Raw genomic sequence first — 15,390 nt, forward strand, 5'->3', positions numbered from 1 at the left:
GAAGTAGACAATTCAGCCCTTCGAGACTGCTCCGTCATTCAATCAGATGCTGGCTGATTTCTTCCTGGTCTCAAAGCCACCTCCCCACCTGTTCCCCATATCCCTTTAACCCATTTTTAAAATCAGCAATATATAACTTCCCTCTTGAAACCATGTAATGATTCAGACTACACCGTAGTATAGGGCAGCGAGTTCCACAAATTCATCACCTTCTGCGAGAAGTAGTGCTTCCTCATCTCAGTTTTAAATCTATCGCCTCTCAGCCTATATCCGTGACCTCTTGTTCTAGATTGCCCCACAAGGGGGAACATTTGGTTTACATTTACTTTATCAATCCCTTTTAGTATTTTACATACCTCGATCAGATCCCCTCTTATCCTTCAAAATTCTAGCAAGTATAAGCCTAAACTGTTTAATCTCTCCTCATACGTCAATCCTTTCAGCCCTGGAATCAATCTGGTGAACCTCCTCTGTACTGCCTCCAATGCCACCACACCCTTTCTCAAATAAGGAGCCCAAAACTGGACACAATATTCCAGACTTTGCCTCACCAACACCCTATATAATTGCAACAATATTTTTATACTCCAGTCCTTTTGCAATAAACGCTAACATTCCATTTGCCTTTCTTATTTCATTTTGCACCGACTTTCTGCGATTCATGAACAAAGACATCCAGATCCCTCTGCCCAGACGCACTTTGAATCTGCTTTCCATCTAGATAATAATTTGCCTGACCAAATGGATAACCTCATACTTATCCACATTCAACTTCATCTCCTAGCTTATCTATATCCATCTGCAAACTATATCGCCTCTTCACTGCCATTCCCACCTATTTTAGTATCATACACCAGATTTTGCTATGTTACACTCTGTCCCTGCTTGCAGATGATCAATATACATTGTAAACAGTTGAGGTTCAAGGATTGAACCCTGCAGCATCCAACTAGTTAAAGTTCGCCAGCCAGAGAAGGACCCATTTAACCTGACCCTCTGCTTTCTGTCAGTCAGCCAATCATCAATCCAATCTAGTATTCTACCCCCAATCTCACCTTCTCAATCAATCTTTTATGCAGCACCTTGTCAAACGTCTTTTGAAAGTCTAGATATACATCCACGGGTTCCCCATTATTAACCTGGCTGGTCACATCCTCAAAAAATTCAAGCAAGTTTGTCAAGCATGACTTAGCCTTCATAAAACCATGCTAACAATGGTGGATTGAACGTTGTCTTTCCAAATGTTCAGTCATCTCCTCCTTAATGATTGATTCCAGCAACTTCCCCACCACAGAGGTCAAGCTAACTGGTCTATAGTTTCCTACTTTTAGCCTCGCTCCCTTTCTGAATAGGGACGTCACATTAGCGTGTTTCCAATCCACCAGGATCTTTCTAGAATCCAGGGAATTTGGAAATATCATAACCAATGCACCCACTATCTCTGCTACCACCTTCTTTAGTACCCTACGGTGCAGGCCATCAGGTCCCTTGAGACTTATCTGCTTTTAGTTCCATTAGTTTATTCAATACCTTCTCCCTAGTGATTGACCCAAGTTCCTCTGCATTAACTGCAATTCTTGGAAAAATTTTATTCTCCTCTATCGTGAAGACAGAGGCAAAATATTGGTTCTCTGTGTTTATTACCTCACCAGTATCATCCTCTAAAGGGGCAACATTTACTTCAGCTATTCTCTTCCTCTTCATACACTTATAGAAGATCTTGGTATCAAGTGTTTATTTTTGTGCTAGTTTCCTTTTGTAGTTTATCTTAGCTTTTTTGATTCTATTTTTAGTAGTTTTTTGCTGACCCTTAAAGATTGCTCCCAATCCTCCAGCTTACCACAAGCTTTTGCAGTATGGTATGCCCTAGTTTTTGCCTTTATGTGCACCTTGACTTCCTTGTTTAGCCATGGAACGTTTTTCTCCCTTTTACAATTCATCTTCCTCTTAGGAATGTACTTTAATTGAGAGGTGTTTAATATCTCCCTGAACATCCACCAAAGTTCCTCAACTGTCCTATCCTCAATTATTGTGCCCAGTCTACTTGGGCCAACTCTTTCCTCAGGCCTGTATAATTACCCCTGCCCAATGCTAAAACACCCTCGCTCAATCTCAATTTGAAATTCCAGCATGCTGCGATCACTCTTTCCAAGAGGATCCTTAATGACAAGGCTATTTATCAACCCTTCTCCGTTACATAATACTAAATCTAAAATAGCCTGCCCCCTGGTTCGCTTCATAACATATTGCTCTCTGAAACAATCCCTCATGCACTCTATGAAGTCTCCCTTGAGGCTACCTTTGCCAATTTGATTAATCCAGTCAATATGCATTTTAAAATCGCCCATCATTACCTTGTGTCCTTCTCACAAGCCCTCATTATTTCTTGGTTCATACTGTGCCCCACTTTGGAAATGTTGCTCAGGGGCATTTGATTAAAGGCACTTTGTAAATATAAAGTCCAAAGAGAAAATGCTGGAAAATCACAGCAGGTCTGGCAGCATCTTTAATCTCTGCCAGACCTGCTGAGATTTTCCAGCATTTCCTCTTTGGTTTCAGATTCCAGCATCCACAGTAATTTGCTTTTATCCATTGTAAATATAAGTTATTGTTGTGGAATGTGGGTCTCCTAGCAACTAGTCCCTTATCTACTTATCTCTGGACCTGGGTGCTTCATCATCCTGCTGCAGTTCACTCCCCTCCTTTGACCCCACCCCTTGCAACCACCACCCCACCCTTTCCTCCATATTTGGTCTCTGGATGAGAAAAACATGCCAGAACACCACAACCTTTTGCACAACTTAACTATTTCAACAGTCTCTCTCTCTCTCCAAAAGAACCCATTTAGGCATCAGTCCAGTAAGCAAAGACCACTTTCAATGTGAATTAAACACGCATCACAATTAGTAAAGAATCAAACATTGAATCCTTTATTTAAGAAGTTTTAAAAGTTATCATATGTATTTAAATGCAAAGGAAATCTACAGAGATTGTAAAAAGTTTAAATTGATTTGAACTGCTGGCAATAAGAGTAGTTAATCAGTGCAGTTCATTCACTCAATTACACCAAAAAATACCAGGAGTAAATTTGAAGTCCAAGCAGTTTTTTAATATTACATTATTAATCACAATTACCACCGATTACATTAATTACATACATGAAATACTTAATTCTTTACAAATGTTTCACACTGTTGTAGAAAAATGTGACATTTTAAATCATTGACAATAAATTACGTACACTGCAGAATTGATTTATTTAGCAAATGCAAAGTCCCTAAGCCAAGTCGTTCCTTCCAGTGCTGCTGTGTTGAGTGCGGATAGGCTTCTGCTGAGTCTGTGGATTGGACATTCTTCAGTGATGTGGTGCATGGTTTTCTCTCTCCCACAGGCACGGGGCTGGCACTAATGCCCCATCTGTGGAGGTTGGCCAAGCAGGGGCTGTGGCTGATCCGGAACCTGTTACGGGTGGACCACTCTTTCCTTGGAAGGTTCAAACCAGGCAGCTGTTGCGTTGGGTTTAGACCAGGTACTTGTTTATCATGTCAGTGGATATATGGAGAAATGATGTTTGCCAGGACAGGGGGCCAAGGAAGTGGTGTTGAGCATAGTGTTCCAGGCATGGTAGCATTCAGCTGGGTGTTAGGTGTGTGTGGTCTGGAGGTGTGCGTGACAATCATGACCAAACAAGGACGCAGTGTTCTGCTACTGGGTATGAGAATCAGAGTGCTGAGGTTTGGAGGGTGGCGATAGCAGCACCCCATGTTGAGTCAGCTAATTTGGCAATCAAGCTGTTTCTGGCCTTAACCTTGGCTGCAGCTGTTTATAGATGTTCCAGAAGGTTAGTGTCCTATATACAAAATTTATAACTGCAGAATTAAAGACGGCCACAATCTATAAGGGTGGGGGGGGGGAAATCCATGTTGGAAGGGACTTGAAAATTACCTGTAATAAAGTGGCAATTTTGGTAATTTTTGATGGCCTTAATGCAACGCATAGTTGAACTGGTTTGCAAATTTTTCATGCTTCCTTTTGTCTACACAAGTCATTGCTTCAGAGACTCTCTTCACCGAAGCTCTGTAAAGAAAAAAAGACAGGCGTAATGTTTGAACCAATACAGTGTGCTGGTAGCACGTTACTTATTTTGCTCAGCACACCCATCAGAGGATGCTGCCGCTTTAACTCACTCTTACAGCTGCAAAGAAGGCACCATTAGAACTAACAGTTGCACTCGAACAAATTAAATAGATACTGCAGTTGTGGTGTTGGGCGTTCTGACACACAGATGAGCCAACACGGTTGTATATGGTACAACGCTATTTTATTTAAACTTTCTATGTACAGTTTTGTCTTGATACTCTGCACGTGGGGATTCTCTGTTTGTGATCTTGTAACAGGTCTTGTCCGTGTCTTTGTCCCCAGACCTACTGTCCACTAGATGTCGTGCTCGTGCTTTTATGTGGTTGCTGTCCTTGTGTGTGATTGGTTGTGGTGTTGTGTGCTCTGATTTGTCTGTTGGTGTGTCCATCATGATGTGTGTGTTTGAATATCATGACATCCCCCCTTTTTACAAAGATATGTGCCTACGTGGTAATAAATATGATCGCGTCGTGAGTGCATCTAAGAGTGTGTGTGTGTTGTGTACAGCATATGCATATGACGTAACTATTTACATGGGGCGATGTCGGGTGCGTCACATGAACAAGGTTGTACCATAACAGAACATGAATGCGAACGAGAAAAAAAACTTGAACAGTGGTCCAGTCAGACGATATCTGGAACGATAAACAACAACAGGTTATCATATAAAATTGTGTAACTTGTTAGACATATGAACGGTGTTATAAGTCCAGTCTAATGGGCTTGCGACGAGTTCGGGTTGACCGCCTCAAGGGTGGGTCAAGAACCACCGGCTGATGTGCAAGCATGGCCATGGGTGGCGATGGAGAGGGCGTGATCTGCGGCAGCTCCACAAAGTTATCCTCGGAAGCCTGTTGAGGATCTGGCGTGTGCGTACTGTGTGGCTGCGAGCGTGGAAATCGGCGAAGGGCGCGCCGATTGCGGCGACGCACTGAACCATCCGGCATGCGAACAAGGAACGAGCGGGGAGCCACATGTCGGAGGACTTCGGCCGGTGCTGACCAGCCACCATACGGTTGATGGACGCGTACTTTGTCTCCGGAGGACAGGGGGGGCAGGTCCGTCACTCGTGTGTCGTACTGACTTTTCTGGCGATCACGCTGCATTTGCATGTTCCGAAGAACCGTCTCATGGTCTGTTGTTGGTGCCAGGATGGACGGTACCGTCGTCCTGAGGGAGCGACCCATTAGGAGCTGCGCTGGCGAGAGACCCGTGGATAGCGGGGCCGATCGATAGGCCAGCAAGGCGAGGTTAAAGTCCGATCCGGCAGCAGCCGCCTTGCACAGGAGCCGCTTGGCAATGTGGACGCCCTTTTCAGCCTTCCCGTTCGACTGTGGATGTAGAGGGCTGGATGTCATTTGAGTGAAACCATATGCTGCGGCAAAGGACGACCATTCACGGCTGGCGAAGCAGGGTCCATTATCTGACATGACAGTCCTTGGAATGCCATGGCGAGCAAATGTTTCCTTGCAGGCCCCAATGACTGCGGACGACGTCAGATCATGGAGAGGCATGACTTCCGGGTAGTTTGAGAAGTAGTCTATAATAACGATGTGATCTCTGCCGAGTGCGTGAAATAGGTCAACACCCACCTTCGCCCAGGGGGACGTCACCAACTCATGTGGTAGAAGCGTCTCCGGAGGTTGCGCCGGCTGAAACCTCTGACAGGTTGTGCAATTGAGCACCATGTTGGCTATATCTTCATTAATTCCCGGCCAATATACCGCCTCTCGGGCCCTTCGTCTGCATTTTTCGACGCCCAAGTGGCCTTCGTGTAGTTGATTAAGTATCATCTGGCGCATGGTGTGCGGAATAACGATCCTGTCTAATTTCATAAGGACCCCGTCTATGTTGGTAAGGTCATCTCGCACATTATAAAACTGGGGGCACTGCCCTTTGAGCCACCCTTCCGTCATGTGGCGCATTACTCGCTGCAGAAGGGGGTCAGTCGCCGTCTCTGCGCGTATGTGGGCCAGACTTGGATCATCAGCTGGCAGATTTGCTGCTGTCAGAGTCACGTGTGCCTCAATTTGACGCACGAACCCCTCCGCATCTGGTGGTGTGCTCGCTGCTCGGGAGAGCGTGTCCGCCACGATGAGATCCTTCCCCGGAGTGTAGATCAGTTCGAAATCATACCTCGTGAGTTTAAGTAAGATGTGCTAAAGGCGAGGGGTCATGTCGTTCAGGTCTTTGTTAATGATGTTGACCAGGGGGCGGTGGTCAGTTTCAACCGTAAATCGTGGCAGGCCATACACATAGTCGTGGAACTTGTCCAGTCCAGTTAACAAGCCCAGGCATTCTTTTTCTATCTGCGCGTAGCGCTGTTCGGTAGGGGTCATGGCTCGTGAGGCATATGCAACCGGGGCCCATGACGACGTGCTGTCTTTTTGCAGGAGTACCGCTCCAATACCAGATTGGCTGGCGTCTGTTGAGATCTTTGTAGGGCGAGTCGTGTCAAAGAACGCCAGCACTGGTGCCGTGACCAGTTTGTGCTTGAGCTCCTCCCATTCCAGCTGATGCGATTGCTGCCAGTGGAATTCTGTTGATTTTTTTACGAGATGGCGCATATTCGTTGTATGAGAAGCCAGGTTGGGAATGAACTTCCCAAGGAAGTTGACCATGCCCAGGAATCTTAGGACAGCCTTCGTGTCAGCCGGCAGTGGCATGGCTGTGATGGCGCTAACTTTGTCTGCATCGGGACGGGCCCCTGATCGTGAGATGTGGTCCCCGAGGAATTTCAGCTCCATCTGGCCGAAGGCACACTTGGCGCGGTTGAGACGCAGGCCATTTTGTCGTATGCGGGTGAAGACACGTCGTAGACGATGCATGTGTTCCTGCGGAGTGGTGGACCAAATGATGATATCGTCCACATATACACGTACCCCTTCGATGCCTTCCATCATCTGCTCCATAATGCGGTGGAAAACTTCAGATGCTGAAATGATGCCGAATGGCATCCGGTTGTAGCAGAATCTGCCAAAAGGGGTGTTGAACGTGCATAGCCTTCGGCTGGCCGGGTCCAATTGGATCTGCCAAAATCCTTTGGACGCATCCAATTTGGTAAATATTTTGGCTTGCGCCATCTCGCTGGTGAGGTCCTCTCGTTTCGGGATGGGATAGTGTTCCCGCATGATGTTGTTATTCAGATCTTTAGGATCTATACATATGCGGAGCTCGCCAGAGGGCTTCTTTACACAGACCATGGAGCTGACCCATGGCGTGGGCTCCGTGACCCTGGATAGGACCCCTTGGTCCTGAAGAGCCTGCAGCTGCAACTTGAGGCGGTCTTTGAGTGGCGCAGGAACCCTGCGAGGTGCGTGAATGACAGGGATGGCGTCCGGTTTGAGTCGAATCTTGTACGTGTATGGCAATGTCCCCATGCCTTCAAAAACCTCCTGGTTGTGAGCAAGGAGGGAATGGAGATTTGCGTGGAACTCAGCATCCGGGAAGTCGGATATCTCATCTGGAGAGAGAGACATAATGCGCTGTACCAGGTGAAGGACCTTACACGCCTGTGCGCCCAGTAACGAGTCTTTTGATGAGCCGACAACTTCGAAGGGGAGTGTGGCCGTGTGCATCTTGTGAGTTATCTGTAGCTGGCAAGATCCTATGGACGGGATGACGTTCCCGTTATAATCAACCATCTTGAGCCGGGATGGCGTGATGGGTGGTTTGACCTTCATGGCCTGGAATGCAGAATATGCAATCAGGTTGGCGGATGCGCCGGTGTCCAGACGGAAGGTGACGCGCGATCGGTTGACCGTCAGGGTGGCACACCACTCATCGGCTGGATTGATGGCATTGACCTTGTTGACATCGATGACGGAAACGCGGAAGGCATCCTGGTCATCTGCATCACTCAACTGGAAGTCTTGATGCGTGGGCTGGACGGTCCTGACTTGTCTGCGTGATTGTCGGGGATGTGCAGGATCCATGGGTTGAGCCGAACGACAGTGGGCAGCATAGTGGCCCATCTTGCCACATCTGAGGCACTGTCGGTTTTTAGCAGGACATTGCCCTTTTAAGTGTACAGCTCCACAATTGCCGCACGTCATGACGTCACGGCGTTCGTTGCGCCACTGCGCATGCGCAGTGCGATCTTGCGGTGGGCGCGCCTGCGCAGTGCGTCCCTCGATGTGGCCGTTATTTTTGGCGCGCACCAGCGCGGGAGACCGCGAAAAGCGCGGCGGCCGCTATCGTCCGGGCAGTGGGTCGGGAAGTAATCGACGGCCTGGATGCGTTCGGCGTCGTGGGCGGCCTGGCTTGCCGATTCGACGGCTGGGGACCCCCTCCGTGCCAACTCGGACGCCTGAAATCGGGCAAAACGGCAGGTTGCATTCTCGTGGAGGACACAGGCTTCCACAGCAGACGCTAAGGTGAGGCTCTTTATTTTAAGAAGCTGCTGGCGTAGGCCACTAGAGGCAACGCCAAAAACAATCTGGTCCCTGATCATGGACTCTGTGGTGCTGCCGTAACCGCAGGACTGCGCTAGAATTCGGAGGTGCGTCAAAAAGGGTTGAAAAAGCTCCTCCTTACCTTGCAGGCGTTGCTGAAAGAGGTGTCTTTCAAAACTTTCATTCACTTCAACCTTAAAGTGCTGGTCCAGTTTGAGGATGACCGTGTCATACTTGGATTGGTTTTCGCCTTCTTCGAACACCAGTGAGTTGAAGGCGTCGAGGGCGTGCTGACCTGCGTAGAAGAGGAGCATTGCAATCTTCGTTTCATCCGAGGCACTCTGTTTTTCGTTGGCTCGGATGTACAGGTCAAATCGCTGCCTGAAGAGCTTCCAATTGGTACCTAGGTTCCCCGCGACTTGCAACAGCTGCGGTTTGTCGGTGCGGTCCATGTCCAGAATGGCAGGTTAGTTGGCAGGTATCGATCCACTCCTGTACCATGTGGTGTTGGGCGTTCTGACACACAGATGAGCCAACACGGTTGTATATGGTACAACGCTATTTTATTTAAACTTTCTATGTACAGTTTTGTCTTGATACTCTGCACGTGGGGATTCCCTGTTTGTGATCTTGTAACAGGTCTTGTCCGTGTCTTTGTCCCCAGACCTACTGTCCACTAGGTGTCGTGCTCGTGCTTTTATGTGGTTGCTGTCCTTGTGTGTGATTGGTTGTGGTGTTGTGTGCTCTGATTTGTCTGTTGGTGTGTCCATCATGATGTGTGTGTTTGAATATCATGACAGCAGTGTTCCTATGTGTGGGCTATATTTCATTAAAAGAAACTGCAGGATGCTAGATTTGATGTCAGTCATTATGCTACAGGGGGCGGTCATTTGTCCCATCAAGTCTGTGGAGCAATCCTGTCGGTTCCACTCTCCCTACTCTACCCCCCTAGCCCTGTGAGTTTATTTCCCTCAAGTGCCCATCCAATTTCCTTTTGAAATCGAGTGTCAACCTTTCCACGACCCTCTCAAGACAGCGAGTCGCAGGTTGCATCACCATTGTATCTCTCAACCAAATCCTTAAATTTGTTCCCCCTTATCCATATACCATATGCTAATGAGAACAGCTTACCTTTGGCTACTTTATCTAAACCAGTCACATTCTCTATCAAAACTTCCCCCTCAATTCACTTTGCTGCATGAAGAACAATCCCAGCTTCTCCAACCTTACCTTGGAGTTAAATTCCCCAAACCCTGGAACTATTTTGGTTAATCTACTCTGCACCCTCTCAACAGGACCCTCACATCCTTCCTAAAGCACGGTGAACAGAACGAGGTGCAATACTCCAGCTAGGGCTTAACCAGAGCTTAATAAGTGTTTAGCATAACTTACAGCTTTTATCTGAACCCTTCTATACATGAATCCCAAGAGGCTTCGTGAACCAATATTTAAATATGTACAGCCACTATCAAAGATCTAGGCACACAGTGTCAGGTCCCTCTGACCCTGCACACACTTCCGTTTGTCACAAAATGAAAATGAGCCCAGTCATGGAGAGCTCCTAATCTTAAATAAACACAGAAAATGCTGGAAATACTCAGTAGGTCTGGCAGCAACTGTGCAGAGAGAAACAAAAGCCAATTATCTAAATTGTGAGATATTGTAAATCTCTGAGGTGTAGAGGCGTCTGGATGTCCTAGTGCTCAAATCACAAAAGGTGATGCAGGTACAGCAACTAATTAGGAAACCTGATAGAATGTTATTGTTTATTGTGTGGGGAATAGATTATAAAAGTAGGGAGGTTATGTTTCAGCTGTAAAGGACGCTGATAAGACCACATCTGGAGTACTGTATACAGCATTAGTCTCCTTGTAATAATAATCTTTATTGTCACAAGTAGGCTTACATTAACACTGCAAAGGTTGGTATCATGACTGGTACAGGCTCGGAGGCCTGTTCCTGTGCTGTATTGTTCTTTCTTGAAGTTACTGTGAAAATCCCCTAGTCGCCACACTGTTCTGGTACACGGAGGGAGAATTCAGAATGTCCAATTCACCTAACAGCATGTCTTTCGGGACTTGTGTGAAGAAACCGGAGCACCTGGAGGAAACCCACGCAGACACGGAGACAATGTGCAGAGTCCGCACAGACAGTGACCCAAGCCAGGAATAGAACCTGGGAATCTGGTGCTGTGAAGCAACAGTGGTAACCACTGTGTTACCATGCCACCCCTATTTCAGGAAGGATGTAAATGTTTTGGAAATAGTTCAGAGAAGATTTACTAGACTAATACCAGGAGTGGGCGGTTGTCTTAAGAAGCAAGGCTGGACAGGCCAGGTTTGGATCGGCTCGAGTTTAGAAGAGTAAGAAGCGACTTAATTGAAACCTTCAAGGTCCTGAGGGGTCTTGACAGGGTGGATGTGGAGAGGATGTTTCCTCTTGTGGGAGAATCTAGAACTCGGGGTCACTGTTTAAAAATAAGGAGAGATCAGAAGAATTGTTTTCTCTCAGAGGGGCACGAGTTTCTGGAACTCTCTTCCTTGAATGCCAGTGGAAGCAGTCTTTGAACATTTTTAAGACTGAGCTAGATTGATTCTTGATGAACAAGGGAGTGAAAGGTTTTCGAGGGTAGGCAGGTTACAATCAGATCAGCCATGATCTTATTGGATGGCAGAGCAGGCTTGAGGGGCCGATTGGTCTGCTCCTGCTGCTAATTTGTATGTTTGGAGATCCCTCCGTACCGAGTGCTGCAATTTTTCTTCATTTACATAGTACAGTGCTTTTCTATTCTTACTGCCAAAGTGGACAAGTTCATATGTTATACTCTGCCAAATTTTTGCCCACTCACTTAATCTATGCAAATTCTCCACCTCCTCTTGACAACTTGCTTCCCTATCTATCTTCGCATCCTCAGTAAATTTAGTTGCCTTATGTTCAATCCCTTCATCAAAGTTACTGGTATAGATTGTAAGCAGTTGAGGACCTAGCACTGATCCCTGTGGCACTCCACAAGTTACATGAAGTGCCACACAATAGGTTAACAGGCAAGAAGAGGGATAATGGAGTTGGGGGTAATATATTAGCATGAATGGATGATTAGTTAAAAGGCAGGGATCCAAGTGTAGCAACACGAAGGACATTCAAATGGTCATTGGATAGACATATGGACAATAAGGGAATAGTGTAGATGGGCTTTAAAGTGGTTTCACAGGTCGGCGCAACATGTTCTATAAATAGGGCATTTTCAAGTTGACAGGCTGTGATTATTCAAGTGCCATAAGAATCAGTGCTGGAGCCTCAGCCATTTACAATCTATAGTAACGACTGAGAGGAATGCCTCTCGGGTTACGGACGATACAAAGCTAGGTGGGAATGTAACATGCGAGGAGGACACAAAGAGAAAGGGACATAGATATTTACATGAGTGGGAAGGGCCAGAATTCTCTGTATAAAGTTCAGGCCACAACCAACGTGGAAGTGTGCAAAATTACACGAGAAGACGTCAGGCGTGTGTTTTAATGTCATCTCACCCTCACGCAATATTTTGGTGGGTGGGCGTGTGCAAGAGTCGCAGCATGTTCGTCGACAATCAAGAAGCCAACTTAAATTAATTAAACACCAGAATTTTAAGTTGCCTGTCTGCCCTTGCGATTGGCGGACAGGCCGATTGGCCAGGTGGCCTTTAGTTTTAAGCTGCAACCTTGATCCAGGGCTGGATGAAAGGTCCCTTTATCAAAGACATTGAAAGGCTTAAATAAATGTGACAAATGTGTCTGGGAACTGAGGTCTGTGCATGATTGCGCTGCCTATTCACTCGTGGCATAGTTTTAACATTAATCTTCTTTTAAAATGGGTCAGCAGCTCCCCGAGACATCTCAGCAGCAGTTGTCGCCCACCCCGAAGAAGCACCAGCCTGCACCCTCCCCTTTACCCAGTGCCTGCCCTCTTCTTCCTTCCCCAGCAGCGTTCAGCCATTCACTGAGCGCCTGGCCAGCCAGGCTGACTGTGGCCCGAAGCATGTTTCACGTCCGCTTCTGGGCCCACCCAGAAGGGGAAGCAGTGGCGTAGTGGTATTGCCACTGGACTAATAATCCAGAGACCCAGGGTAATGGTCTGGGGACCCGGGTTTTATGCAGATGGTGACATTTAAATTCCATAAAAATCTGGAATTAAAAGTCTAATGATGACCACAAAACCATTGCCAATTGTTGCAAAAACCCATATGGTTCATTAATTTCCTTTAGAAAAGGAAATCTGTCATCCTTACCTGGTCTGGCCTCCATGTGACTCCAGACCCCAGCAATGTGGTTGACTCTTAAATGTCCTCAGGGATGGTCAATAAATGCTCCCAGGCAGTGACGCCCACATCCCATGAACAAATAAAGAAACAGATTTGTATATCCAAAGGGGAGAATATACAAGCCTAAGTGTCAGATGAAGTATAATGTGGAGAACTGAAGAGCAGTCACACGGACTTGAAGCATTAATTCTATTTCTCTCCCCACAGATGCTGCCAGACCTGCTGAGTTTTTCCAGCTATTTTAGGTTTCCAGCATCTGCAGTAGTTTGCTTTTATTAAGGCAGGATATACTTGCCATGGAGGTGGTACAGCAAAGGTTTGAGCGATTTCTGAGATGAGAGGGTTGTCCTAAGATGAGAAGCTGAGTAAATTAAGCCCATACTCTCTGGAGTTTAGACAAATGTGAGATGATCTCATTGAAAGATATAAAACTTTGAAGGGGCTGGACAGAGTAGACAGAAAGGTTGCTGGGGAGTGCCTGGAACTCACTACCGGAGGAGGTAGTGGAAGCAGGGACGATAGGGACATTCAAGGGGCATCTTGACAAATATATGAATAGGATGGGAATAGAAGGATACGGACCCAGGAAGTGTAGAAGATTGTAGTTTAGTCGGGCAGTATGGTCGGCACGGGCTTGGAGGGCCGAAGGGCCTGTTCCTGTGCTGTACATTTCTTTGTTCTTTGTTCTTTGAGTCTAGGACACAGGGCACAGTTTCAGGATAAGGGTTCAATCATGGAGGACTCAGATGAGGAGAAACTTCTTCACTCAAAAAACAGTGAATCTTGGGATTTCTCTATCCTGGAGTATTGTGGATGCTCCATCTGCGAATACATTTTAGGTTGAGATAGATTTTTGGTTACTCGGGAATCAAATGGAGGGCATCAGGAAATTGGAATTGAGGCAGATGATCAGCCATGACAGTGTTGACTGACAAACCAGGTTCAAGGTGTACTCTACTCCTGATCCTATTTCTTTTGTTCTTATGCATAATTTTCACACCTCTTAGAGACCAAATCATACTGAAATTTGATATGCCATTGATTCAAAGGAGGTAAAAAAATGATTTAAAGCACACATTTTGGTGGGAGTCCTACTGATAAATTGTGGAACTGGGAGAAGGTGCAGGCTAAAGATAAGGAGGATAAAGTTCAACCTCAGCCAGGACACAAAGTGGGTGACAGGGACTGCTCACCATTGCACATCTGCCTATTGTTTCTCACATGGGTGATCAAACAGAGTGTATAATGGATGGCCAATCGGCTATGGAAAACAAATTTGACTGGCCAGATTCACTACTGCCGATTCTGCGGCCACGCCAAAGTAGAATTTACCCTAAAAAAGATTGATGTCTATGGTCCTAAAGCCAAAATGAAATGAAAATGAAATGAAAATCGCTTATTGTCACAAGTAGGCTTCAATGAAGTTACTGTGAAAAGCCTCTAGTCGCCACATTCCGGCACCTGTTCGGGATGGAAGCAAGGCAATGTGCTTAGATAGTTTAGCAATCGCTCCAAAAAACACACTTTATTTTCTCTATGATCTGCAGTGTCACATTTCCTACACATCCTGCTAAATGGTTGCGAGACCCAGGGATCGCTACAGAGAACCGTTAATCTGCTCACCAGCTGCAGAATATATCAGATGCCTGCACAAGAATTCTCTATCTAAAGCACTAAGTTGAGACACAGGTGTTGGACCAACAAGTAGTTTTATTTATGTGAGGTCAATGAATGAACAATAATCACAAAAACATTCCTCTATGTTCCTCCAAATCTTCTCAGCATATCTTTTGGAAATCCACTGATTTAGCTACGAGAGATGGCAGCAAAATAATTTATATCAGCGCACAAGAATCCAATCACAATATTGCCAGATAAAGATAGATAATCGGGATGACAATTTGGTCTATCTAACCATTGACAAAATAATTCAGTTAAAAATAAAAAGATTAATGGTCCATTTACAGGGAAATGCAACATAGTGGTAATATCACAGGACTAGCAATCCAGAGGCCCAGGCTAATGTTCAAGAGATATAGGCCGGAATTCTCTGGCCACTCGCTGGTAGCAGGATTCTTTGTTCCCGCCTGCAGCCGACTCCTGCCCACAGCGCACCCCCGCCCGCAGTGCACCCCCGCCCATGGATTTTCTGGCGGCGTGGGGTGATTTCAATGGGAATTCCCATTGACAGCAGTGAGAGCAGAGACTCTCGCTGCCTGCAAACTGCGCATCGTCTCCCGCCGCCGGGAAATACACAGCCGAGAGGCCGGTGAATCCGCCCATAGTTCAAATCCTAGCACTGTAACTGGCGGAATTTGGATTTAATTAATAAATCTGGGATATAAAGCTAGTCTAAATAATGGTGACCATGAAACTATCTTCAATTGTTGTAAAAACCCAAGTGGTTCATGAGTGTCCTTTGGGGGAGGACATTTACCATCCTTATCTGGTCTGGCTTACATGTGACTCCAGGCCCACAGCAATGTGGTTGACTCTTAACTGCCCTCTGAAATGTCCTAGCAAGCTACTCACTTCAAGGTCAACTAGTAATGGGCA

General features: G+C 46.3%; 1 protein-coding gene across 1 annotated transcript in view; it reads right to left on the reverse strand.

The window, feature by feature from the left end:
• Positions 1-2,907: 2,907 nt before the first annotated feature.
• Positions 2,908-15,390, reverse strand: part of uvssa (UV-stimulated scaffold protein A) — a 178,176-nt gene continuing 165,693 nt past the window's right edge. The window contains exon 14 of the mRNA XM_072497539.1: positions 2,908-4,077. Within this exon, the coding sequence (XP_072353640.1) occupies positions 3,984-4,077 (94 nt within the window). The 3' untranslated portion in view covers positions 2,908-3,983. The remainder of the gene's footprint in view (positions 4,078-15,390) is intronic.

Source organism: Scyliorhinus torazame, chromosome 3, assembly GCF_047496885.1.
Source record: "Scyliorhinus torazame isolate Kashiwa2021f chromosome 3, sScyTor2.1, whole genome shotgun sequence".
In the NCBI taxonomy this organism is placed as follows: domain Eukaryota; kingdom Metazoa; phylum Chordata; class Chondrichthyes; order Carcharhiniformes; family Scyliorhinidae; genus Scyliorhinus; species Scyliorhinus torazame.